The sequence below is a fragment of the Pholcus phalangioides genome, unplaced genomic scaffold (assembly GCF_987345545.1).
Source record: "Pholcus phalangioides strain wild (caught in Gottingen) unplaced genomic scaffold, Ppha-v1.0 ptg000011l_1, whole genome shotgun sequence".
Lineage (NCBI taxonomy): Eukaryota > Metazoa > Arthropoda > Arachnida > Araneae > Pholcidae > Pholcus > Pholcus phalangioides.
This window is the reverse complement of record NW_028301604.1, coordinates 23700832-23727941: the sequence shown is the minus strand read 5'-3', so window position 1 is coordinate 23727941 and position 27110 is coordinate 23700832. Positions and strand designations below refer to the sequence as shown.

Sequence of the window (27110 nt, the reverse complement as noted above, 5' to 3'; positions counted from 1 at the left end):
TATTGCATTATTTCCACGGTTCAAATTGGAAGAGCAGTACCTTGTTTATTCCTTGGATAAAAAAAAATCACCTGTGAAAGAATGCAAGAAAGTGTCAAATTTTCATTTTAAATTATTATAGCAGAGAACTATTCCACTTATTATATTTTTCAGTGATGTTTCTTTTTTACAGTTTTGTCAAGCCTATTACATATATTTCATTGTTTTCATTCAATATCTGCGTGGCCCCTTACTGGTACAAAATGGACTGTAAATATTATTTTATTTATATAATTCTTAGCAGTCAAAATTTGATCTAGTAACAATAACAGATGAGTTTGAATTATAATAAAAAAAAATTATTATACAAATAATTACTTCAAATATTAAAAATAATTGATTAAATATTTTGAACTGGCTCACTAGTGTTACATTTACCTTTTGTAACAGTAAAGTTTTTTTTTTTATATTCAGAACATAAGTGTTTTGTGCAGTAGTCTTCGTAAACTGTATTCTGAACTTAACTAGAACTTTACGTATGCATCAGAGTTTTTCAACTGGTGTGCTACGTGAGAAAAATTTTAAGGAAATTATCAGATTGATTTTTAAAAGAAGTCTGAAGCTGCAAATATTGATTACACAGTATTTGAGTACTTAAGTGCGAGGAATTTGTTTAATTTTTTTTTCAAATTATAGATGTGTAAGAGTGCAAACTGACAGAAATTAAGAGAACAATAGTTAAAATATTGGCCATTGTTCATTTCTGCTATCACTTAATGGAAGAATTTTCAAGAATTGCACAAAAAAAAAGGAAAGAAATACTTCTGTTCTTGTTATCATACGTTATTATAAGTGGAAAGCAATCTTTTCTGTATTTCATTTGATACTATGGAATACAGAAATCTGTTACAAATAATAAATCTTACAAGAAGATATTTAAACTTATCCCTGTGCCCAAAATTCAACCTAGCAAAAGTGTAAACTGTATTAACTTACTCGGATTTAACGTTAAATTAAATTAACAGCAGAATGGCTGAGTTTTTGAATTTTAATTTATTTTTTGTGACCAATTATAGTAAATAGTTTTTAAAACAATTTTGTGACTAAAAATCATAAAAAAAAATTTCTATTTTATTTGAATTCACAACACAAGTGTGCTGCAGGATGGAGAAAGGGCAGACTTCTCAAAATAGAACTGTGTCAACATGTTTTATATTGTAATAACGTAAACAAGGGCGTAGTGGGGGGGGGGGGGACTTGGGGGTCTGGTTTCCCTCCAAAATGTGAGAAAATGACAGAAAAAAGGGAAAAGAATGGCCAAATCTATTTTATCACTTTGGTCCCCCCTCCCCAAACAAAATTTCTGGCTACGCCTCTGAACGTAAATCATATAACGTAATCGTAAATGTCAAACTACGTCAACAAATATATGAAATTTTTACGTCGAACGGTGTCGGGTCAGATATAGTTTGACGTCGGATTCGCTACGTCGAACTGTACAGACAAATGTATGCCATTTTTACATAGAACAACATCGGTAAATGACGTCGAACGGTATAGAAATCTCTACTGGGGTTTTAGTTAGTTGATCTGCCACCATCTACAAAATCTTATCTTCCACACCTGCTGTTCTGGAAATCCTTGCATGACCTGCATCAGACCGGGAAGCAAGAAAAGATCCTGTTTCACACAACTACCAATGCAAGGGCGCAAATGTTTTTGGATTCAGCAACTGCCTGTGGGGAAAATGCTCACTGTACATTCGTGCTGCCTCTGTGATACTTCCGTTTGCAGCTCCATAAATGAAATGTATGTCTGCTTTTCCAGTATTACTAAAGTACACCATTATCCGGTACCAGGGCTATAGAGTGCCTTCTCTGAGCCACGCTGCAGACTTTCCTGGGGCCCCTTGAAAGGGTTATTATACAAAATAAGTGTTTATTTTCCTGAGGCTCCATTCAGCTCAGGGCAGCACCACGTTTGCCCCAGCCTAGTTACAGTCCTGTCTCATACGTTACAACTGTTAGAACAATTGCATGCTGGAATAACTTCACAGGGCTGGCATCCGTGTCTTTTATTCACTGTGACGCAGATTTGCATGTGGTTTCTTTCCCCAAGTTAAATCTGCATGCATGTTTTTTTTCTCCCAATAAATTTCACCAAGAATGCATTTTAGCATTTGACGAGTGACCGTTTCGAAACGCGCTAGCGCATTTGTGTTTCATGTTAGACCATGCATTCTTTAATGACAATTGTTTGTATTGCTGTGTACTATCACCTGTTAAAGTTTTTCACATCTTTTCTGATTCACCCTGTAGATAAATGACAGAAAATCCAAGGGGAATGAAAAACTTCATTATATCTGTGTTTGTTAAAAAAGGTCAGACTATACGCTTCTTACTGTGTGTGCGCGCGCGTGCATATATAAAACAAGCTAAAATAGGGGAACAAACAAGGTTTTCATGACCATCGTGTAAATTAGAATTAAATTTAAAACTTTTCGGGTTTTTTGGCAGACGTAAAGTACAGTCTTTTGTCTTTTGATGTTACGTTCTTAAGAGTGGCGAGCATTTTCAAAAATTACATAATCCGCGCAAAAAGATACTACTTACACCTTCTCCCTGCTTGAGTCGCACTGCCTTGTCAGGATTGGTCTGTTGAGCCACTCTGTTTTCCCCATTGGCCAAAGTTGTTCCTAAGGGCTCTGGATAATGCTTGGATTTCAATCTCATCATTTTTAAAATGGGAAACCAAGTACTGTTGATGAAGATCAATGAGCCAATGGAGAAAACAGACTGGCTCAACTGACCAATCCTGATGAAGCAGGGAAAAGGCGTATGTAGCAGCTTTTTGCCCGGGTTATGTAATTCTTAAAAATGCTTGCCACTCGTGCGAACAAAACGTTGAAAGACAAAAAACTGTACTTCACATCGGCCAAAAAAACCCGAAAACTTTTAAATTTAATTCTAATTTAAAATAAGGGAGTTCTCAGAAAATTTAATTGCATTAACAGTCACACGAGAAATTTTTCAAATATAATTAATTTGCATACCTGAGATACTCTATAATCGCCAAACCAATACACCCATGCATGCTCTGGTTTTGCTGGTTTTTGACAGCAATCAGTATTTTTTACTATCACAGCAGGCCACCATCTTGTACTTCCAAACTTTGCCCAAACCACTTCTCCAATTCTCTAGTAAAATATTGAAATAAAAAAATTTTGAATCTCATAAGCCAATATATACTCAGTGACCAAAAAATTAGGAACATTCCTCACTCAAACTTTGTCTCATCCATGCAGCACGTGTGCTGACGTAATAAACCGGATTTGCTGATAAAAAGCTTATAGAAGTATATTTCTCTTTCGCTCGTATATGTATATGGTAGGATACATCACATGTAGAAAAAAAATCACTAATAGGAGTATAAAAATAAACAGAGGTAAAAAGAACAACTTTTTTTCATAGGTTTATAACAAAGCTTTGGGATAATGAGAGAGGAACGAAAACAGATAAATTGTTTGAATTTATTCAACTGGCATTTGGATGCAATATTACGTCCTTGATCATAAAGTGGTCAACTTTAGAATATTTTTTTTGGAAAAATTAAAAAAAATGGAAGTCTTTTTTCCCCGTTTGATTTCATGCATATATCAATAAAAAAGATAGGCAAACTCAATTTGGCCTTCAGGGTGAAAAGAAAAACAATTTATTTTTCTTCATAAAAAATATCTAATCACAAAACATTGTACTTATCGGGCGACACACGAAAAGGGTAGATAGCCAATTGAAATTTTTTAGATTGAAAAGCATTTAACCCCTCCCCCCCCCACAAGTTTAATTTTTAATCAAATTAATATCAGAATAGAAAAATCAGAATTGTTTGTTCATATTTCCACAGATATTATTGCAACAAACATGTAAATAAATATTCAAGACTCAAAAAAGATAAAACAAAACAAAGTCTCATTCTAGCTCATTCTTACTGTGCTTTGACTGCAAGAATATTTGTGCTTGAAAAAGCTCTACACTGACCAATGCAGTTTAACCCTTTAACTGCTTAATCATCTATGAGCAATCAATGCGATATCGTGAAAATTAAATTTTCAATAAAACAAATGTGGTCTTAAAAAATTATAAACTCTGATTCAGAGAGAGCTAATTCTTCAATGAATGTTTTCAACCAACTTTTCCTTAGCTAAAGAAATGAGACCACAGCCCTTAAAAAGGCAGGGCTGACGGCTCTAGCCAGGGGAGCCGGGATGATTTTTACCATTTTTGTTTTTCACGATATAAATTCATTATACAGGGGCATGTGAATAGTCTGATTTGAGAGGCTCTGCCAAAGAACCCAGCCTAGGAGCCCCACTGCCAGATGTGGGGGCCATGGGTGAGACTGAAAAACAAATGAAATTTTTTGTGCGGTTTGGAGTCAACTTCTTTTTTGTAATCAGTTAAAAATTATTTGTATTAACTTTAATTTTTGCTTCATTCTCCGTTTTTTACAATTAAACCTTTACAATATTTCCCCATTTTATACTAAAAGTTATTATTTAGTAAAATATATACCACACCTGATATAAATCTTTGCTCTCACACGTTTCATTTTTTGCAGTAGAAACCAATTTCACTAAGATAAAAATACAGATGAAAAGAAATGTAAAAGCTCTAAAAATACAAAAAAAATATATATTCAATGTGAAAAAAAGAATACTAGTATAGATCAACTGATTGCTTTTATAATAATTCAGTACACTATATTAGAATTGTGAGAAAAGTTATTTTTCAAACAAGACCTCACGTTTCTGGAAGATAATATTTAAGCATAGCCTAAAAAACTGATTAAGTGCTTGTATCACAAATTCTAAGAAACATCTTACACATTAACAAATATAGTTTTCACAACGTAACTTACATTCTCCTTCTGTTAGCAACACTCATTGAAAGAACTCTTTTTGTGTAGCATACTCAGTTCTGCAATTGAACATGTAGCTATAGCACCCAGTTCTCTGAAATTACTCCTCTTTAACTCTCATATTATTAAAGGTTCGCTAAACTCAAGGTCATTGCGAAGTTACAATTAACTCCTCACTTACATTTTTGCATAAAATACTTAATGCGGGTATACTTTTTCTATGTCTTAATTACATTGAGGCTGCATATAACAAACGAGTTGATAATTAAGATGCTCTTATAATTTATAAAATATACACATAGCATAGCAGCCAAAGGTTTGTCTTCCAGCTGAATGATAAAGTTTGGATAATTTCCCATAATAATTTCTGAAATTTGGAGTGGCAAAGTCAAGAAGTTCCACTAAAATACCATACTTACAGCATTCATATCTATGAAAAATTCATTGAAAATATAAATTTCGTTAGTGTCATAGAAGAAAGATGCATACAAAATAAATACAAACGATTCGTGGATATCATACAATCAAACTCTAATTTATGGACGAAACAAGTCAAGATGAAACCCAAAAAAACTGGATCACAAAAGAAATAATAAATAAAATAAATTATAAGGAAAAATTTCACAAAAAATACAAAAAGTACCCAAATATTATGTCATACGAGCAAGACTACAAAGAACACAATAAGGAACTGAAAAAGTATATTAGAAAAATAAAACAGGAATATATCAGAGATACTTTTACGAAATGCGAGAATAACAAAAAAATGCAATGGAAATGTATAAATCAGAATATACTTAATAAAAGTGCAAAGCAAAATATACTCCCTATCTGTGATAACCATAACGTTTTAGCGAAGAAATTTAACGAAGACTTTGTTACAAGAAACTTGGAAGAAATAGAATTAAACACAGTCTGTAATTGTGAAGATGACCAAACAATGACTAATTCTAACAATTCTATGTACTTCTTTGAAATTAACGATTATGATATTGATAAGGTTATGTCAGAATTGAAGACTAATAAAGCAAGTGGAATTGACCAAATAACCCCTAAGATGAAAATAATTTCCTATTATCACGTGGATGTAATAAAAAACCTAATTAACTCATCTATAACGGAAGGAGTCTTTTATAGTGATTTAAAGTATGGCATAGTACACCCCATTTATAAATCAGGAGAGACAAATAACTTACTAAACTATAGACCCATATCAATTCTTCCAATATTTTCAAAAGTAATAGAAAAGTGCATAAAAAAACAGCTCGGCGATTTTCTTAATTATCAGCATTAGTTAGCTCCTAACCAATATGGGTTTCAGAAAAGTAAGAATACAGAAATGGCCATCTTAGAGCTGTGCAATTATTTAAATACCGAGTTCAACTGCAATAAATTTTCTATAACGATATTTCTGGATTTAAAAAGAGCCTTTGACTACGTAGATTTAGAGATACTCACAGGAAAATTGTCAACAGCTGGTATACGTGAAAACATATTGAGCTGGTTTAAATCATACTATTCTAATAGGAAACAATCAGTTAAAATAGGTGAAGAAATGAGTACATTCATAGAAGTAAAAAAAGGTGTCCCCCAGGGATCTGTGCTTGGCCCGATATTGTTTCTCATTTACATAAATGATATATTCAAACTCAACATAAATGGTAAATTAATTTCATTCGCAGACGATACAGTACTGTATGTTGAAGACACTGAAATTACAAATTTAATAAAAAAAAGTTGAAGAGGACCTATTTAAAATCAGTAACTGGCTCAAGAAAAATAAACTAAAACTAAACATACAGAAAACTAAATACATATGCTTAAAAACAAAAAACATAAATAGTTTGGTAAATTTAAGTATAAAAATTCATGATCATTGTCCGTGTCAACATATATTACAATGTAACTGTCAAGAAATTAAAAGAGTACATGAATACAACTACCTAGGAATAATAATACAAGATGATTTAAAATGGAAATCACAGTGTGAAAAAATAATAAAAAAATTAAGAATATATGCAGCAATTCTTTATAGACTAAGAGACACAATAGACAATAACTTTCTAAAAGATTTATTTTATGCTTGGATATATTCAATAGTAACATATGGAATCACAGCTTGGGGAGGTGCATATCAAATAGATATACAAAAACTAGATAATATATATAACAAGATAAGATCCCAAATAACAAGCACCACAATAAACACCAACAAAACAGAATGCCATAAGCTAACTATAAGACAAAACTATGTTTATAGACTAATAAAATTTTCATTCTTAAACAATAATTGGTTAGAAATGAAACAAAATAGAACCTCATCTAGATTAAATAACATATATAAAGTGCCAAAAACAAATAAAACGTTATTTCAAAAGAGTTATAGATACACCGCTCCAAAAATAATGAATCTATACCATACAATCAATCATACAAATAATTGCATAAGATCTAATAACAATATATTCACATTTTCTATGAATACCAGTCTAGAATCTATATTACAACAATAATACAACCACATGATACAATCCATCTGTATGTAAAATTTCTTTGTAACATAAATACAAAAAAAAAACAAAAAAAACTGTATATTGAACAATTATAAACCGACCTAAACCATAATAGGCTGTTGCTAAGAAAAATAATCTACAGAGAAACCCTGTAGACGTACTGGAAGGACAGGTATGTCCCTTGAGGTCAAAAGTGTATGTTGAATGTGTTTCTGTATATGCTTGTATATATGTTTGTATGTTACTATTAAAAAAAAAAAATGATACCAAGCACAATAGTTGTATAAATATAGGGTGAAAACTAAAAATATAGAAGTAAAAGATAGGGCTGGTCCAATTAATTGATTAATCGGATCAGTTAATCAATCAATTGTTAATCAGTTAAAAATTTTAGTTGAATTAATCAACTAGATCAGTTCGATTAAAATCTGCTTATAAGTTTGAAATTTAACTTGATGTGTTCAATATGGATGTCTTAAATTATGTACCTATGTATGGTATTTTGGATAAGTGACCATATTTAAAAATATTCGAATCAATATTTTGATCACATTTTTTTTTGGCATGGGGAAATGAAATTCGATTTAACAAAAGCTGATGACTTCAGTTTCGAACTGAGTTCAAAGACTAAAATTTATCGTCTCCACTATGACAAGTAGTTTTTCTATTCTTGGCAGCATTAGCCATTCTCCTCACGTATACCATTTGGGGGGGGGGGAGTTTCTATGTAGTAAAACAAGCAACAGTATAGTCTAAAGTAGTTTTGAAATCAGTGACCAATCTAAAATAAGATTTTTTTTTTTAAAATGACAAGATCCAAGGAAAAAACTTCAGAATTTGACAAAATATATAAGCATTTTAAATTGCTTCAAGTTGGCAGTTATAATTAATTTCTTAATCTACTATTCCTATTTACATCTACTATTCATTTATTTACAGGTGCATGAAATAAAAAATATTTTAATAGCAACAATTACTATATTATATGGTTACGATAAAAAATTCGATTACAAATTTTTTTATTAACAAGTTAAAAATTTTAATAGATTCCCAGCAACAGTAAAAAATAAAACTTGCATCATATAAAAATAGTTGCACAGTGCTTTGTATGTCACCACTAACACATAATCAACCTCAGGTTATGGGTAGAAAAAGACAGGATGCAGCTTAAAACAAAGACTTTATTCTCCATGCACAGCACTACATTTGCCCAGCTTTAGCTCCAGTTTCGTGAGTGCTGCTACACATGAATACAAGCATATCATAGACTAATTGAATACCATAAATGAATACATAACACTTCCTCCCTTCATAAGCAAAAATAAAAATAAATAAATACTCAGTGATTTCAGATGATATAAATGACTAACCTGAGGTATACTACAACCTAATCAGACTATAGAAGAAAAAAAATACATATGTACACAATTCACATTTCAAAAAAAAAAAAAAAAAAAATCAATATTACAAAGAATAAATACACAATACACATTTAAAAAATCCACACAGGGTCTTTAATACGCTTTGGGTTTGACTATATTTCCCCGAAAAAAACTGACATTTTTGCAGTAAAGTAATTGAACTTCGGCAATTTGATCTGAAAACAGTACTTTTTATAATAATTATGTCATTTTTACTTTTATAAATTTAGGAAGGAAACAAAAAGAAGAAAGGGTGGGGAGAAAAATGGCCAAGACGGGCTCGGTTGTGCGTAAATAAATTCCACTTGTGCGCAAGGGGATTCATGCCTCACTCTCAGTTTTATGACAAAATTTCACATGTATGACTAGGGGGAACGTTTAATCTCTATATATATAGCTTTCAATATTAAAATATTTCATTTACACGAAGCACAATTTCAATTATTTGACATTTTCATTTTGATTCGAACTCCAAATCTTTGGCATTTAGACATTTCTAACTATCAAATCCAAGCAATATTAGCAGATTGTGAAAAAGTGTCGCTGAATTGGTTTTGCATGCGTATTATCAACACTAAAAACCATAAATTTTAGGTTGACAGATACAAAGAGATGCATTGAGTGGGTTATGGACATTTCAAAGTGAAGACTTACCTGAGAATTTATTGCACTTTTTTTAAAAATCAGCAGATGCAGTGGGTCTCTAATAAACGGATTTAAATTGGTTTAAATATAGTCATATGCCGTTTTAGAATTTTTTTTCTAATGTCCACAACATTGTTCTTGCAGGATAGGAAAATTGCATTGAAATTATTTAGGATACTGCAGGCCAGTAGTAGGACAGTTGAAAGGAAGCATTACAGTATCGATTAAAAAACTTTAAAGAAGTGGTGTCAATCTTGGAGGAAGTCCCAATTCAGGGGCAGCTCGAGCTTACCTGCCGCCCGGGTGCGAAGCCTCATGTGCCACCCCTACCAGGAGGCTGATAGGGATGGAGATAAACCCGATTTTTTTTTCAGAAGAAAGCCGCACATAATTGTTTACCATGCAAAATGTGCGTGACCATACGTCCCGCTTTCGAAGTAGAAAATTTTTTGTTCCAGAATTATTTTACCATTCTTAATAAATGCCAGATGACTTAATCCTTGAAAGAGCACCTATTTTTGTGAGCCATCATCACTTATCCTGTAAAGAGGATATTTAACGGGGTAATTTTTATTAAGAAAATTTTTTCAAAAGGTGTTTCCGGTATTCCAGGGGCCGGACAAGTGTTTTCCTTTGGCTTCATTTGACTATTGTGGATCAAATTCTGAGTGAGGGTATGGGCCCCTAGGCTGGGATCTTTCGCAGGCCCCCTCCCAGTCAGATTTCTCACGGCCCCTTCTATAGTTAATTTATAGCCTGAAAAAGCCAAAAAATTATGAGAATTATCCCGGACTCTTGTGGGGGCCATGGGTGAGGGAACCAAAATAGCTCTTGTAATAGAGTACAGGGGTGGCGCTTGGCCACGCGACCCATTGCGGCCACACGAGGCACCGCTTAAGAGGATGCTAAATCTGGGGTGAATGGGTAAAAAAAAATTCAATTTGCTAAAAAAAAACCAAACTGTCGGCTCTGGAGGGATGCAAAATCGGAAATGAAGGCCGAAAAAATGTTTTGTTAGGAATTGTTTGGATAAATTATGAGGGAGGGGCATGACCTTCTAAGGGTAGGGCCGATAGGGCTCCAGCTTGAGGCCCGGGACTAAATCCTCATAACTTTTCTTTTTTCACTATATAAATTAACTGCAGAAGGGGCTCCGTGGAAAATCGGGCATGGGGCCCACAAAAGATTCCCAACGCAGGAGGTAGGGACTATGGAGGGAGCAATAGGTAGGAAGTGCAAAAAATAAGTCCCACACGGGTACAGATTTTGTCTCGAGCCGCCCAGATAGCTTACATTCTTGTTTCTGGTATTACGATCAGAGGCCTTGTCTATTTTCTCAACGTTTCCGTTGTCGAGGTATAATAGGACTCAAAAGCTGGATGTCGTGAATTTTTTTACTGTGTTAAGTTTTGTTGTCTAAAGTAAAGTCTACGCTGCCGCCCCTTACAACCTGCTGCCCGGGTGCGCCGCACCACTTGCACCCTCGCTCAAGCCGCCCCTGTCCTAATACATTATCACACAGCAATATGGTTTTAAAAAATTTTAAATTTTGCGGGTATTTTTCCCCACGTATGATTTGATCTCTTGGAGTTCGTTATAACTGAATTCGACTTTATTTCTTTTCAGCAGAGGCAATGGATTGGCACCCCCTTCAAAATTCATAAAAAATACCCCAGAGCAATCATTCTCTATTCGATTTTTAAAAATATATTCCCCATCAGCCACTCAGTGCTGGCTGAATATAACTTTGTGCTAAACTAGATGGCTATCTGTCTGTAATTGCATGAAAACGATGGGTTTTTTCAAGCTTTCATTTTTCACCCATCTACTTCTTGGATCACATTTACTACCAGCACTCAAAAGAATGTCAATGAATGGTCAACAAATCTTTGTTTTCTTCATGACAGCCCTCTTTGAATGAAAAGTCTGAACACACACAATTTTCTGTCTTTACTGTTATTCCATTTTGCTTAAACCTCTTCTATAGTTTGTGTCAGGGCCTACTATCACCCGCAAGTCGTAAAACCACCGAGATTATATGAACCACTTTTTTTATTTCTTTCTTAATCATGTTAATGTTACTTGAATGGGGAAAAATTACGAAAAAGATATTCCATGCATTTTGTTAGAAATTAAATTTTTTTAGTCACTCTGACTAAAAAATGTAATGTCACAAAGTTCTTCGTGCCCCCCGCATCAGTAGCCGTGGCTCCCCTTTTACAAGATTTTCATCCGTGGCCCCCCTGGAATATCCTAGGGGCCCCCGGTTGAGAACCACTGGTCTAGATCACAAGCTTGTCACGGTTTTCTAATGGTTCTCTTTTGTCACCTACCTCCCTTACGTAATTCATGGTTCATCAGCAGATCCCAAAAAGTTTAGCAGATATTTTCCTATATAAAAGAACCACTTTAAAGCATAAATAGGAGCACAAATCAATATTTCCAGCTCACCCAGATGCTCCTAGAAGCCGCGACACAGTTTTAGAAAAGCTATCGTATTTCTTTAAATTCAGCCTAAATGTTGAGTCACAACACAAATAATGACGAATGAGCCTGATGCGTGTCTTCTCTTGAACTCTTGTTCTGTCACATGCGTATACTATATGATTTCGTCGTTCGCTACAGCTAGTCGGTAAAGATAGATGCAATTAAAAAAAAAAAAATTTTTTAAAACAACTCTTCCTTCATAAGAAAAAAAATTGGTGCCCTTTCACTTGGTCCCCACAAGGATGGGGCTGCAGAGCTGAGAGCCCAGGACAATCACCATCATTGTTTTTTCCTGCTATAAATTCAGTACAGAACCCTCCCATCCCCATGAAAACTCTGGCTTGCAAACCTGCCAAAGATCCAACAGCCTATGGTCTGTGCTCCACAATGTGGGGGGGGGGGGATGTCATGTCCTTTCTAAGAAAAACCAATATTGTTCCCAAGAGAACTCCCTACTAGAGGTCAACCCCTCCTCTAACAATTATCATGTGAATCCTAAGAACACTGCTTTAGGGGAATATTACAGATGTTGAAAGGTCCAGACAAGCAAGCAAAGAAAGAAGTGTTTTTGTTCATCCAGGCTAAGTAGTTTTTCTTTGCCCCATCTATATAATCACCTACCTTGGGGCCATAGGCTAGGAGATAGACTTGGAAGTCTGGGGGGGGGGGGCACGATGATGATGGCAATTCATCTATACATATATGTACTAGATCAGTTGACTTCACCTTTGATTCTGGGGGGGGGGGGCAATGCCCTCCACACCCCCCGTATCTCCGCCCATGCTTAGGGCGACTATATTGTCTGCCCCAATATTGTAACGTATCGGGATCCGATCCCTCTACGTTAATGGTGGTCTTGTCGTTATGTGGGAAATTCCTTCTTATTTTAGACCCCAGGGACCTCTCAGTTACCGGAAACCACCCGAGGACCCACTGGCGAACCGGTAAGGGCCAGAGTGTTCGATTAGTTCGGCAGTCGGCGGGTGGGGTCTTTCGGCTGTCGAACGAGAACGGGCCAGAGGTCGGGCTACTGATGTCCCACATAAATTAATTCCCCTCATGACGACGATGCCGCTATTTTCGTGGAGGGGTTTGATCCAATATATGTATAGTTGGGCGAGGCTTAGCCCAGTTTAAATTATTTTTATCGAAGAACTTCCCGGGGGAGTTGTTGCAAGTCTCGTTGTGCGGATACGAAAATATAGTGTTGTACTCACTTATTTTCGGCGGGGGGCTGCAGACCTCCGTCGGAACAATTCATTTCATATTGTTATGTTAGTAATGTTTACATAATCGGGAGAGTCTGATCAGCTCTCCGGATTATGTCATGTTGCCAGATTCCAATGTAATTAAATTGTAATGTTTATAATAGTGACGCATGAATATGCAAATTCGATAAATTTGTTGAGGCGAAAAGGCCATGCGAGGACATGTGGTCCCAAACTTCTTGTAAAAGGGGAGTATAAATTCCTCCCTCTTTGTCTCTCACATTGCGTTCGTCTAATCTTGTTCTGTTCAACTGAAGCCCTCTAGTAGGACGATTCACCGTCTTACTACCGTATCTATTGGCCTTAGGCTGAATTGTTAAAATGCAATAATCTACATTATTTGAATCCGTTTTCCGGCAGGTCCGGAATCAAAATATAAAACAATCTTCACAGTCAAAGTTCTTCATTGCTGATCGAGGTGGTCCGGCCCTCAACCGAGAGGCCCCCGGAGCTGATCAAGGTGGTTCGGCCCTCAACCGAGAGGCCCCCGGAGCTGATCAAGGTGGTTCGGCCCTCAACCGAGAGGCCCCCTGGAGCTGATCAAGGTGGTTCGGCCCTCAACCAAGAGGCCCCCCGGAGCTGAGCAAGGTGGTCCGGCCCTCAACCGAGAGGCCCCCAGGAACTGATCAAGGTGTTCCGGTTCTCAACTGAGAAAACTCCTCTGGTATTTACGGAAAGGCTAACAACATCGGATGTCCGATCGCTGCACAGGTTGACTGTTGTTGATCATCAATTGGTGAGCCAGTATCTTTACTGCTAACGTCGAATAGAGGGCTCCAAGATATACTAATCCATTGTTAAAATTAACTAACCCATATAATTGAATAAATAATAATATTTCATGCGAAAGTTTGTTTCTAATCATTTTCCACTTGTCGTTTGCCACTTTATTGCTGGATATTTCGAACCGGGCAAGTAACTCCCATAAGGGACGTTGCAATTTTGGGGGCTCGACCGGTTCTCAGTAAGTGTGGCAAACCGCGGGTGGAAAGTACTTTCGCTAAAAAAAAAAAAAAAAAAAAAATTTTTTTGATATTTAACATTGATTTTAGAGATGAATTCTAATAATCATAGTACGCCTAGAAATTTAGGTGATGATGTTCGTGTACAAATTGAACCGGAACCAAGTGGTTCACAATCGAATAATGGTTCACAAATGAACTTTACTTATCCAACAATGTCAAATCCTTATAACGAGACGCATGTAATACTTCCCCCGGCATTACCTTTAAATCCCGCAAATGCTTTGGTTCCATTGACCCAACGCAGTGTTGGTAGTCTTATATTTTCAGGTAGTGGAGAAGACGTTAGAAGCTTTTTATTAAAATGTGAATCGTATTTTAATCTTTACAGTGTTCCTAATAAGATCGAGTTAGTTGTAAGCACGTTTGAAGGTCGTGCTCAGGCCTGGTGGCAAACGATAGGCAGGCACGAATGGGAAAAATGGGGCCCCCATAAATCGTGGGAAAGTTTCAAGGGCTTGTTATTACAAACCTTTTCAAGGTATCATACCAGGGTTGAATTAGCTCGTGCTTTATTCTCTGAAAAGTTTTCGACGGGCTCGTACCTTGATTTCGTATTACATAAGTTAGATCTTTTTCAGTCGTTCGATTTAACCGTTCCGGAGTCGGACAAAATTGAACTTATAATGTCACAATTACCCTATAATGTGAGAACATTTTTGGAAGTTAGGAAGCCTAATTCTTTGCAACAATTATTTGTAATGTTAGATCAATTTCTTGCAACGCGTGAAAATGTTCAAATTGAATCTCATAAAAATTTTGAATCTTGTGAAAATTGTGTTGAGAAATTTCAACCTGAAGTTAGAAAAAATTGTGTGGGACCTACACAAAATGTAGTACAACCTTCAAGACGGCCTTTTAGGACAAATAAATTTTTTCGACAAGTTACCTGTTTTGGTTGTGGTCAAATCGGCCATATTGTAAAAAATTGTAAATCAAATGGGAATCAGGGAAACTAGACCTGGGATACATGAGAAGGGGTAGTGTATCCATGGGTAAAAAGACCCCTAGTAAGAAATTTAGTTTTCTTAATCCAGTTGTGAGAGTTAACAACAAGATTTTGACAGCAAAAATTGATACCGGTGCCGATTGTTCAGCGATCAGTTTCGATCTGGCTCGGCAGGTTGGTTCACCCACTAATCAAGTTAGACCCTATCACGGTGATAGATTTCAGTTGGCATCCGGTGAGTACTGTCAGCCTGTGGGGATTCTTCGGGCCCAAGTGGAGATACGAAACAGTGTCGTGCACACAGATCTGATAGTGCTCGCCAGGGTCCCATTTGGGATCTTGATCGGCAGTGATATTTTGAGTAAAACTGAAATTATAGTTGACTTCAAAAACTTTGAACTTAAAGGAGGATTGTTGTCATATAAAGGAGATGTTGATCAGGAAAAAATGCAAAATTTAGTAAGTAAATCGGAATTTGATTCCGATCAGAAAAAAAGGTTGTTTCAATTGTTAAAACAATTTCCGAATTTGTTCAGAAACACTCCCGGTAGAACTCACGTTGCTGAGCATAAGATCGTGACTGACGGAAAACCGGTTTTTCGATCCCCTTTTTCTCTTCCGCGATGGAAAAAACAATTAGTAGAAGAACAGGTGCAACAAATGCTCTGTGATGACGTCATTGAGCCAGCCTCCACAAACTGGGCTTCCCCGTGTTTTTTAATCAAAAAGAAAACTGGTGATTGGCGATTTGTCGTCGACTATAAAAAGGTGAATAAAAATACGGCACCCGATCGGTACCCTTTGCCTTTCATCGATCAAATTCTACAACGAGTGGGTGACGCACGATTCGTCTCTACGTTCGATCTGGCCTCAGGGTATTGGCAAGTTCCAGTGCGGCTAGAGGATCGGGACAAAACGGCATTCATAACCGATTCTGGAATGTACCGATTTAAGGTAATGCCCTTTGGACTCAACAATGCCCCGGCCACGTTCCAACGCATGATGACTACAATCCTGGGCCACTTAGTCGGTAAGTGTGCCGATTTTTATTTGGATGACATTGTCGTTTACAGTTCGAATTTTGAGGAACATTTACAAAACTTGAAAACAGTATTTTCGTGTTTGGAAAAAGCAGGCTTAACTCTTAAGCCAGACAAATGTAATCTCTATAAAAAAAATTTGGAATATCTAGGTCTCTGTTTGACCAAAGAAGGATGGCACGTAAAACAGGACCAAACCGACGCCATTTTGAGTTTTTCTAGGCCTAAAACAGTAAAACAGGTGCAACGTTTTCTGGGACTCTGCGGGTGGTACCGGCAATTTGTTCCCCATTTTGGTGATGTCGCTAACCCCCTTTACGGCCTGACAAAAAAAGGGCAAAGGTTCAAATGGGACAAAATACACCAACAGGCGTTCGAAAAATTGAAACATCTCTTGTCTTGTGCCCCCGTTCTAACCACAAGAAAAAAAGATTGTGCCTTAAAAATTTACACAGATGCCTCAGGAATTGGGCTTGGAGCCATTTTGCAGCAAGTTGAGCCTGACGGGGAAAAGCCGTTAGCCTATGCCAGTCGTACCTTGAATTCAGCAGAAAAAAAATTATTCGGTAACAGAACAGGAGGGACTCGCTGTTATATGGGCGTGTAATAAATTTCGAGCCTGGTTTTCAGGAGAACCTGTTACTATAGTAACGGATCACAGGGCAGTCGCCTGGTATTTTGAGGCTAAACAATTGAAGGGGAGGTTAAGCCGATGGGCTCAATTACTACAGGAATATCCTTTAAAGTTTGAATATAGAAAAGGTTCGACCATGCAGGCCCCTGATGCCCTGTCCAGAATGCCCGCTGTTGTCACCGCCGAAACTGATTTCGAGGAAAAAATTGATAATAAATTATATTTGTTCTCGTTTTTGGATTTACCTGAGTTAATTGTTCAACAGAAAAAAAATTACCAAGATATTATACAGTATTTTAATGATAAATCTGTCGGAAGACAAAAAATTGATGAAAAAATTGAAAAGTATTACCTTTTCGAAAATCAAAAATTGTTTTTTAGATTCAGGAATAAAAAATTGCTAGTAATTCCTCCACCATGTAGAGAGAAATTTTTGACTGAAATGCACATGCATCCCATTTCAGGTCACATGGGAGTCAATAAAACTCTTCAGCGATGCCGACAACGCGCGTTCTGGCCCGGTATGCGTAAAGATATAAAAAAATTTGTCCTGTCCTGTAAAAAATGCCAAACATGCAAATTCGACAATACGAGGCGATGGGGAGGCATGGTGTCAACCTCTGTTGATCATCCAGGAGAAATGGTTGGGATTGACACCATGGGTCCCTTTCCCGTTTCTTCCAGAGGGAACGTGCATCTGTTAGTCGTCGTCGATTATTTCACAAAGTGGGTAGAGTTATTTCCACTAAGACGAATTACGACAAGTGCAGTTGCTAAAAAGTTTGTTCATGAGTACTGTATGAGATATGGCTTTCCAAAAAGATTAGTTTCCGATAATGGTTCTTGTTTTATATCAAACCTTATGAGGGAAACTTGTAAAGTTCTCCAGGTCAAGCAAAGGTTCACAACCCCCTATCATCCTCAATCAAACCTTACCGAGAGATTTAATAAGACAATTAAACAGATGATCTCCTGTTATGTTGGTGATAAACATAAAGACTGGGACAAAAATTTAACCTTTTTTGGTCTTGCTATTAGGTCGGTTCCCTCGGAAACTACGGGTCAGTCGCCAGCTAAATTGTTTCTTGGTAGAGAATTAGTTTTACCATTTGACTGGGCTATGGACATACCGGTTTGGGAAAGGGTGAGTTTGCCCGAAAACTTACTTAAGCAAGTTAAGGAAAATGTCAAAAAACAACAAAGGAGACAAAAAAGATATTATGACAAAAAAAGATTATTGCACACCTTTAATCAGGATGATTTGGTATTAAGGAGAACGCATTTCCGTTCTAGTGCGCAAGGCAATGTTATGGCGAAGTTGAAACCACGATGGGACGGCCCGTGTAGAGTCCTGGAAAAAATTTCACCTATTGTCTACCTGATAGTGGATTTATCCAATGATAATGTCTATAAAGTCAATGCTTGTGACTTGAAAAAATTCGTTAGTAGTGACCAAATCGTTCTTGAGCCTGTCCCGCAGTCACCTGAGAGTAGAGAGGTCCTTGTACAACACACTTCCAGTAATCCGAGTCGACATCATGTTTCACAAACGCCCTTAAATAGTGCTAATTGCACTAACTCTAGTACGTCCTTTAACCGGCAAAATCCCGAGGAGGACACCACTCCTAAGATGGTGAAAACGAATTTCATTAAATCTTCCGTAGGTTACTCTAAGTTTTTGGTTCCGATTCAGAGAGGGTGGCAAAGGGTTCTCGTTAAGAGGAAAAAAGAACCTCGTATTGACGTCTATTATTACTCTCCCGAAGGGACAAAATTCAGAAGCAGTGTTGAAATTTCGCGATACTTACAAAATCGGGATACTGATTTGGCTGTCGATAACTTTTCCTTTAGTGGGAAGTTTAATATACCAGGTGATATGTTAACATAGTTTTTGCAAGTATTTCTGTAAATTAACTTTTTTTAACCTATAGAATTTTTTTTTTTTTGGGAAAAATTCTTCCGTGGTGAGGGGGAATGTAACGTATCGGGATCCGATCCCTCTACGTTAATGGTGGTCTTGTCGTTATGTGGGAAATTCCTTCTTATTTTAGACCCCAGGGACCTCTCAGTTACCGGAAACCACCCGAGGACCCACTGGCGAACCGGTAAGGGCCAGAGTGTTCGATTAGTTCGGCAGTCGGCGGGTGGGGTCTTTCGGCTGTCGAACGAGAACGGGCCAGAGGTCGGGCTACTGATGTCCCACATAAATTAATTCCCCTCATGACGACGATGCCGCTATTTTCGTGGAGGGGTTTGATCCAATATATGTATAGTTGGGCGAGGCTTAGCCCAGTTTAAATTATTTTTATCGAAGAACTTCCCGGGGGAGTTGTTGCAAGTCTCGTTGTGCGGATACGAAAATATAGTGTTGTACTCACTTATTTTCGGCGGGGGGCTGCAGACCTCCGTCGGAACAATTCATTTCATATTGTTATGTTAGTAATGTTTACATAATCGGGAGAGTCTGATCAGCTCTCCGGATTATGTCATGTTGCCAGATTCCAATGTAATTAAATTGTAATGTTTATAATAGTGACGCATGAATATGCAAATTCGATAAATTTGTTGAGGCGAAAAGGCCATGCGAGGACATGTGGTCCCAAACTTCTTGTAAAAGGGGAGTATAAATTCCTCCCTCTTTGTCTCTCACATTGCGTTCGTCTAATCTTGTTCTGTTCAACTGAAGCCCTCTAGTAGGACGATTCACCGTCTTACTACCGTATCTATTGGCCTTAGGCTGAATTGTTAAAATGCAATAATCTACATTATTTGAATCCGTTTTCCGGCAGGTCCGGAATCAAAATATAAAACAATCTTCACAGTCAAAGTTCTTCATTGCTGATCGAGGTGGTCCGGCCCTCAACCGAGAGGCCCCCGGAGCTGATCAAGGTGGTTCGGCCCTCAACCGAGAGGCCCCCGGAGCTGATCAAGGTGGTTCGGCCCTCAACCGAGAGGCCCCCTGGAGCTGATCAAGGTGGTTCGGCCCTCAACCAAGAGGCCCCCCGGAGCTGAGCAAGGTGGTCCGGCCCTCAACCGAGAGGCCCCCAGGAACTGATCAAGGTGTTCCGGTTCTCAACTGAGAAAACTCCTCTGGTATTTACGGAAAGGCTAACAACATCGGATGTCCGATCGCTGCACAGGTTGACTGTTGTTGATCATCAATTGGTGAGCCAGTATCTTTACTGCTAACGTCGAATAGAGGGCTCCAAGATATACTAATCCATTGTTAAAATTAACTAACCCATATAATTGAATAAATAATAATATTTCATGCGAAAGTTTGTTTCTAATCATTTTCCACTTGTCGTTTGCCACTTTATTGCTGGATATTTCGAACCGGGCAAGTAACTCCCATAAGGGACGTTGCAATATAGGGTGGCTACTATAGGCGTAAACTTGTATCCGGCCCATGGGCCCAGAGTCCCCCCAATATTTTTGAAGACCCGGCTCGGCCCCTCCAAAAATTTGTGTGAGTGGTTTCATTTTGCTATAAAATTTTTAACCAAAAACTTGTCTTGATGAGGGGTCATCTACACATTTATTATTGTTCAAATTTCAAAATCTTCTCAATCCCTTATTTTTTTTGTCATCTTATCTGATTTATCACATTGATCCTAAAAATAAAATTTCATCGCTGTAAGTATAAAAATGAGAGAGATGAGTGAAAATGTGTTTGGGGACACTCAACATTGACAAACTGAATTTGAATGTTGATTGCAGGGGGAAAACACACACACACCAAAGAAGTTTCGAACAATAAATACTCCATATTCTATGGAGTGTTTAGATTTAGTGCTGTTAAAAAAATAGTTTTTATTTTATGGAGGTGAAAAACTAACTTTTTCATTACTCTTCATTTTAGTAACTTTATATCCGTGATTGAACGAATATTTATACCTTAATTATTTCAAATGATGTCACAAAGCAATTTTTTGTGACGACAATTTTGTCAATTTAGAAAAAATATAAGAATTTTCTGTCGATCGTTGCACTATTTTAAATTGTTTCATTTTGCAATTCCCCAATTTTTAATAATGCTAAAAAAAAATACGGATGAAACGAAATGCCGTGGTTTTAGCAGAGACGACTCCACCAGTAGCCACTACCATAAACTTGGCGCACACTAAGATGATTTACGCTATTGGAAGAATCGTTATTTATTGATTATTATCTCCATAAATATTAACATCAATCTAATTGTATGGTATTAATTTGTGAATTATTTGCACATAACATTTCAGCTCATGAATGATGTCTAAGTAATGAAACAAATTTCTGAAATAGCGAAAAATTGCTAAATTTTGTTGTTTGTTTACTCGAATACTTGAACAAAAATGATTGAAAAACTGGATGGATGACTTATCTATCGTATCACTGTATACTTAAAACACTAATTGCCCATTTCAGTAAAGTGATGAGCTTCGTATTTAAACATTTTCGAAAAATTTGTCACGAGAAATTTTTCAATGAGTTTCAAATTTATATCTAGTATATGGTCCCTAAAAGTGGTCACTTTCATATAATCGCTCATATCTTGCGAAATAGAGGTCAGATTGGAGTGAAAATTGATTCTTCTGGGTTTTCGACTATGCGAATGAAGTAAAAATTAATGTATGCTTCTATTCATAAATTTTTGAAATATGTTTTAATAATTCATCTCATATTTGAAAAAAAACCCTAATTTAAAATGAGTGATAAAATTATGTTTTGCCTATTAAGAATATATCATTTGAAATAAAAAGTAATGAGATACCTATAACTCATTTTTAAATAATTTATATTTCACTAACTGTTCGTTCAAAATTCATGATATTCGGTATTTTGTCATTTCTTGAGATACTGAATCCAAATATAGAAAAAAAAATGGGGTAACCATTAGACTTTCAAAATTTTTATCCATTTTTAACATCTAGATGACCCCTTAAGAAAAAATGAACTTAATACACTTATGGAAGATCTTAAACGAAGAAGAATGCTACCTATTTTTTTTTACAATAAATAGAACCCAAAATATCCCCATCGCTCGGTTAAAAGTTGCGCGTACTGTACGTGGCTCTGTCTGCTGCAACAAAAGAGGCTATCTGGATCAACAAAATAAAGAACTCAGACAACCAGTTTCGCTTCACTGTGATAATAATGGGACCATAAATTTGACTAAAAGTAATGTATACCATAGAACAACTAAGCCTACTGATATCCAAAATCATTTTGTGCACAAAGCTGAGCACTTTGGCTATATCATTGTCAGAGATATGCACACTTCGAACATAATAGTGGACTGACTAAAACCGTCCAGCAAACATGAAATTGCTCATTTCAAGCCCATTGCTTGAGCGCATAAGTGCTCTATTTTTGTGATCACATTTATCTTATTGTGAGCAACTAAATTACACTGCTGGCCACCGTAAATGCAACACCCTGAAGGAAGCATGCAAATAATATGAAATTTACAACATGCATTAGCGGAGGTGAGATATGCAAATGATTAGAATTTCAGCGCAGACGCACATCACGCGCGCCTGTGGCGCCACTTCAAAGCGCTATTTAAGGCTTGGAGATTTCGACGATTTGAAGTACGGCAATTGTGTTTTTCTTGTGGTTTTTTCAAAAAAACGATCAATTATGCCTCGTAGAAAACAGCGATCATCTTTTGATCAAGTATCCGAGTTCGACAGAGGAAGGATAGTGGCCTACCGAGATTGTGGATTATCTTTCAGGGAAATCGGTAGTCGTGTTGGACGAAACCAAACAACTGTAATGCGGATATGTGATCGTTGGATGCAGGAGGGTACGACGGACCGACGTGTTCGATCGCATCCACCTCAGTGCACCACTTCACGTGATGACAGGCGTATTGTGCGTATGGCAGTGACGGATCGCTCAGCCACATCACGAACCATAGCACAGCACATTCAGTCTGTACCGCATCATCCAGTGTCTGCGCGTGCCATTCGGCGTCGAATGGTACGACCACAGCAGAGTGGTCTGTCTGCAAGACGTCCATTGCTTCGTCTACCCTTGACGCAGAACCACAGACATCTCCGCCGCCAATGGTGCGATGAAAGAAGGATGTGGACGGCACAATGGAATGAAATTGTCTTTACTGATGAGTCACGCTTCTGTCTGCAACACCACGATGGTCGGATTCGAGTCTGGAGACACCGTGGAGAGAGGATGCTGAACAGCTGCGTTATGCCCCGCCACACTGGTCCTGCACCGGGTATTATGGTATGGGGCGGTATTGGATATCACTCTCGCACTCCTCTAGTACGCATTGCCGGTACTTTAAAAAGCCAGCGCTACATCTCCGAGGTGTTGGAGCCAGTTGTCCTTCCTTACCTTCAGGGCTTGCCCACAGCCATATTTCAACAGGATAATGCGCGACCACACGTGGCACGCATTGTCCAAAGGTTCTTCGTCAATCGCCAGATTGAATTGCTTCCCTGGCCAGCTCGCTCTCCGGATCTTTCGCTGATAGAAAACATGTGGTCCATGGTTGCTCAACGATTGACCCAGATTACATCCCCAGCTGCCACACCAGATCAACTTTGGCAACGCGTGGAAGCTGCTTGGTCTGCTGTACCCCAAGAACACATCCAAAGTCTCTTTGAATCAATGCCGAGGCGTGTGGCAGCAGTGATCTCCAACAATGGCGGCTACTCTGGCTACTGATTTTGGCAGGAACCACACTTCACAGAAGTCTATAAATTTAATCATTTGATGCTTGGTCAACATGTTATCTACAAAATAAATATTGTTGCAATATCTCTTGTCTTTCTTGGTGTTGCAATTTGGGTGGCCAGCAGTGTACTTTATTATTGTGTTCAATTATATTATTTTGTGATTGCATTCATTTTCATTTCACTTAATCAAGCAATTTTTATTTTTATGTGGGGTATGGAAATTGCCATATGGCGATATATGACCGGAGTTTGTGTGCGGTAAAGTAGCATCTGGCTACAACAGCATATGTTGTCATGGCAATTTTTGTCCAATTATTTTAATTTTTGAAAACTTTAGTAATTATTTCAATTATAATTTTTTTTGTTTATGATTTAAAAACAGTTAAAAAATATGTGAAGTCAGTTTCAATGTATTCATAAAAAGCTTTAATCAGGAAAACATACTTTATTAGCTTCAAACTTTAAAAAAAAGAAATTAACTGCTCAGATGACTGGTTAATGAGTCTTCCTTCAAATATGAACTCAGAATTATTTAATTTCAATTTAACAGAAATTACGGATTAGAAAATTTTGACAATATTTAACCGCACATCATGTTTCACAATCTGTCAGTCCACACATCCAGTCTATGGAGAATAGATTATCCAAGCCATATGGAAATCCATTGAAGTTTTCGGAACCAGCCAGACTGTTCCTTTCCATCCTTTAACTTTATGTGTAGAAGCGGCACATGTAGACTCGGGAACTATGAAGGGAGAGCTAGCCCATAGCTTGGAGATGCTGACTCCCCAGACAGAGTTCAACCCAACAAGCAATTAGACAGTAAAGTTGAGAGAAACATGCAAGTGATGTAACAATGTCATCACTAGTTTATATACTGCAGGTGCAGATCCAGGAAAATGTGTTAGGAGGGGTGGTTTACTGCATGGGTTTGTTGCGTTGTCCTGTATTTTACAGGACAAACTAAATTTTTCCCATATTATTCAGCTCTTGGAAGTGGTCATCGGCCACCATTTGGATCCCCTCGATATACTGGTGATTGCTGAGGAGGTGGCCAGTCATTGCCGATCACACAATGAATAATTTCCATATCTTCTGGATTCTTTTCTTTTGGATTTCCAGTGCGGCAACAGCAACCATGTGACTTAATGTTAATCCAATGTAAACAACCAGGTAAGCGCCTCTGGACATAGCATCACAATTAATGATCTAGAACTGTCATTGGATAATCATGATATCATGGTGAAAAAATTGATTTATTGGAAATATTTTAAATTATAAGCACTAAGTACTGATGGGAAGTGGTCCCTTTCTGACCGACAGGAGTTTGCACCCATTAAAATGTCTAAAATTACAGATGAAGTATCTATGCAGTTATACTGGAAAGAAAACATTACAGATCATGCATTCACCAAGGACCAGGAAAAGGAAGAAAATCTATTCCATATATGCCAAGCAATTATATATGGACTATTCTAATTTTTTAAAACAATTTTGGTTTCAACAATTATTGATTTAATCTTTCTGATTTCATTAAGGCCTACTATTCAATATAAGTGTTTTTCCCAATTAGTCTTGATGAAAAAGCAAAATATATACTTCAATTCTGAAACAATGTCATGTGTAAAAAACACAATTCATACTTACATTTTTTTCCTTTAACTGCTTGTGTTGAATCAGTACTTTTATTGCCCTTAGGAAAAAAAAAAAACTAAAAATGAGGTTTATGGAACAATAGATTTTAACCATGCAAGTAGAAAAACAAAATCCTCATACTCATGAACATACTTGTATTTATGATCATCACTAACCCATTCACATTATTTGAGGAGCTAGGGCAGGGCCGGTCTTAGACCTAGTTGCGCTAGGTGTAAAAACAGTAGTCAGCACACCCCCCCCCCCAGGTGCAAATCCAGAGTGATGTGTCGGAGGAGGCAATTTTTGCTAGTCATTACTGTCCCGTAAAATATGGGACAGATTCATTCTACCATATTATCAAACTCGGTGTGTGGTGATCATCCCCATCGCCCACCCCCCCTCTTGGTTGGATATTAAGGGACGAAGAAGTCGGAAAAGATTTCTTCCTAAAATGTGGTTATCACCATTTAACTTGTAAACAAGCATAAAAACCCAACTTGTTTGATTTAATTCAGAGATTTAAAAACATAAAAAAAAAAGTCACACATTTATGAAGGGTACTCATCACAAAGGATCTATCTTCTTCATACTTATTTTAATTGAATTTTATAGTAAAATAAGCATAGTTTCACGTAAGGGTTAAACTGATAATAAAAGTGGTTAAATGAAAGTGATATTTCCGTATGATTTCTTTCATATTTATAAAACTCATGAACTTCATTTGAAATTATCTCTTTCAGACCCAGTACTAAGAAACGGAAGATGCAGGCAAACACCAGCACCTGGCCCTGCAACTTGGGTAGGCCCATAACTATTCTGAGGCAACTTGAGTGGTACCCCGAGTGGAATGGGGGCCCCTTGTAACTCCTTTTTCTGAGCATAACCATTTCAAAAAAAGTCTGCCCCCGAGAAAGCACACTACGGATTTGGGGAAGGGCCGTCTTAAGAGCACCATGGGCCCCCTGGCCAAGTGGTTTTTCTGAGGCCCTACCTAGTAAATTCTAGAAAATTTTAACTAGATCTCATTTTCGTGAGGCCCATGCTTTAATACGGCACACTTGATAAAACCTGGGGCCGCTGTGGTGGTCAAGTGGTCATAGTGACAGACTCGCGTAGCGAGGTCCCGAGTTCAAGCCTCACCGTCTCCACAGTGGTGGTTGGCTGAAGTTGGTTTTCTGTGGTTCCCAACTTCAAGGCGCGAATGCAAGCCAATCTCCCCATCACAAAGTCTCGCTACAGAGAGCAACAGACCTACAAACAGTAGAAATGTAATTCAATCATAACACATCACTCACTTCACTTTTGAAATATAGATGTCAGTACTGAAAAATCAAATACTACATTACGCAGTCAGACTGTTAGGTACAAACAGTTACACTTCCGGCACAACTCACTAGATAGTAAATCGCCCATAGATGGTGATAGACCTGAGTTGTGCTCGGTTTGAAAGAAAGCTTTAAGACGGCACTGGGAAGGGGTTGTTTTTCTCTGTAAATTTTTTTTCAACCTCAGGGACTTCGGCTTTGATTTTAATGATAACGCACAATTCTTGAAGTTTGGGCTGAACATGCCTGTGGTTAAAAAAGAATATCTAAAGTGAAAAGAAGCAACCCATGCATTTGTGCATACAGAGTATAAAAGGATTATGCATAATTGCCGGTAAAAGCGATAAATGTTATGAAATTTATCAAACTTACCAAGACGATTGGTGATTATGCATTACCGATATGCTTTACCGATTCAACGCATTTACCGTAACATTTCTATATTTCATCAGCTTCAAAAACCTCATTTCAAACATACATAGATACATATCCGAACTTTCTCTTATTCGAAATGGATTTGCCGCTGCCCCCCCCTTTTGTTTTCGATATGTGAGGTACTACTTTATTTCCATGGAAGTCCCAACTAACC

General features: G+C 37.4%; 1 protein-coding gene across 4 annotated transcripts in view; it reads right to left on the bottom strand.

Moving 5' to 3' along the window:
- Positions 1-27110, bottom strand: part of LOC149080246 (DNA (cytosine-5)-methyltransferase 3A-like) — a 187917-nt gene that overhangs the window by 132968 nt on the left and 27839 nt on the right. For all 4 annotated transcript variants that reach the window (XM_089239331.1, XM_089239332.1, XM_089239334.1 and 1 more), the window contains 3 exons: positions 25206-25251; positions 4556-4611; positions 3032-3175 (listed from right to left, as the gene is read on the bottom strand). In XM_089239331.1, the coding sequence (XP_089095457.1) occupies positions 3032-3175; positions 4556-4611; positions 25206-25251 (246 nt within the window). The remainder of the gene's footprint in view (positions 1-3031; positions 3176-4555; positions 4612-25205; positions 25252-27110) is intronic.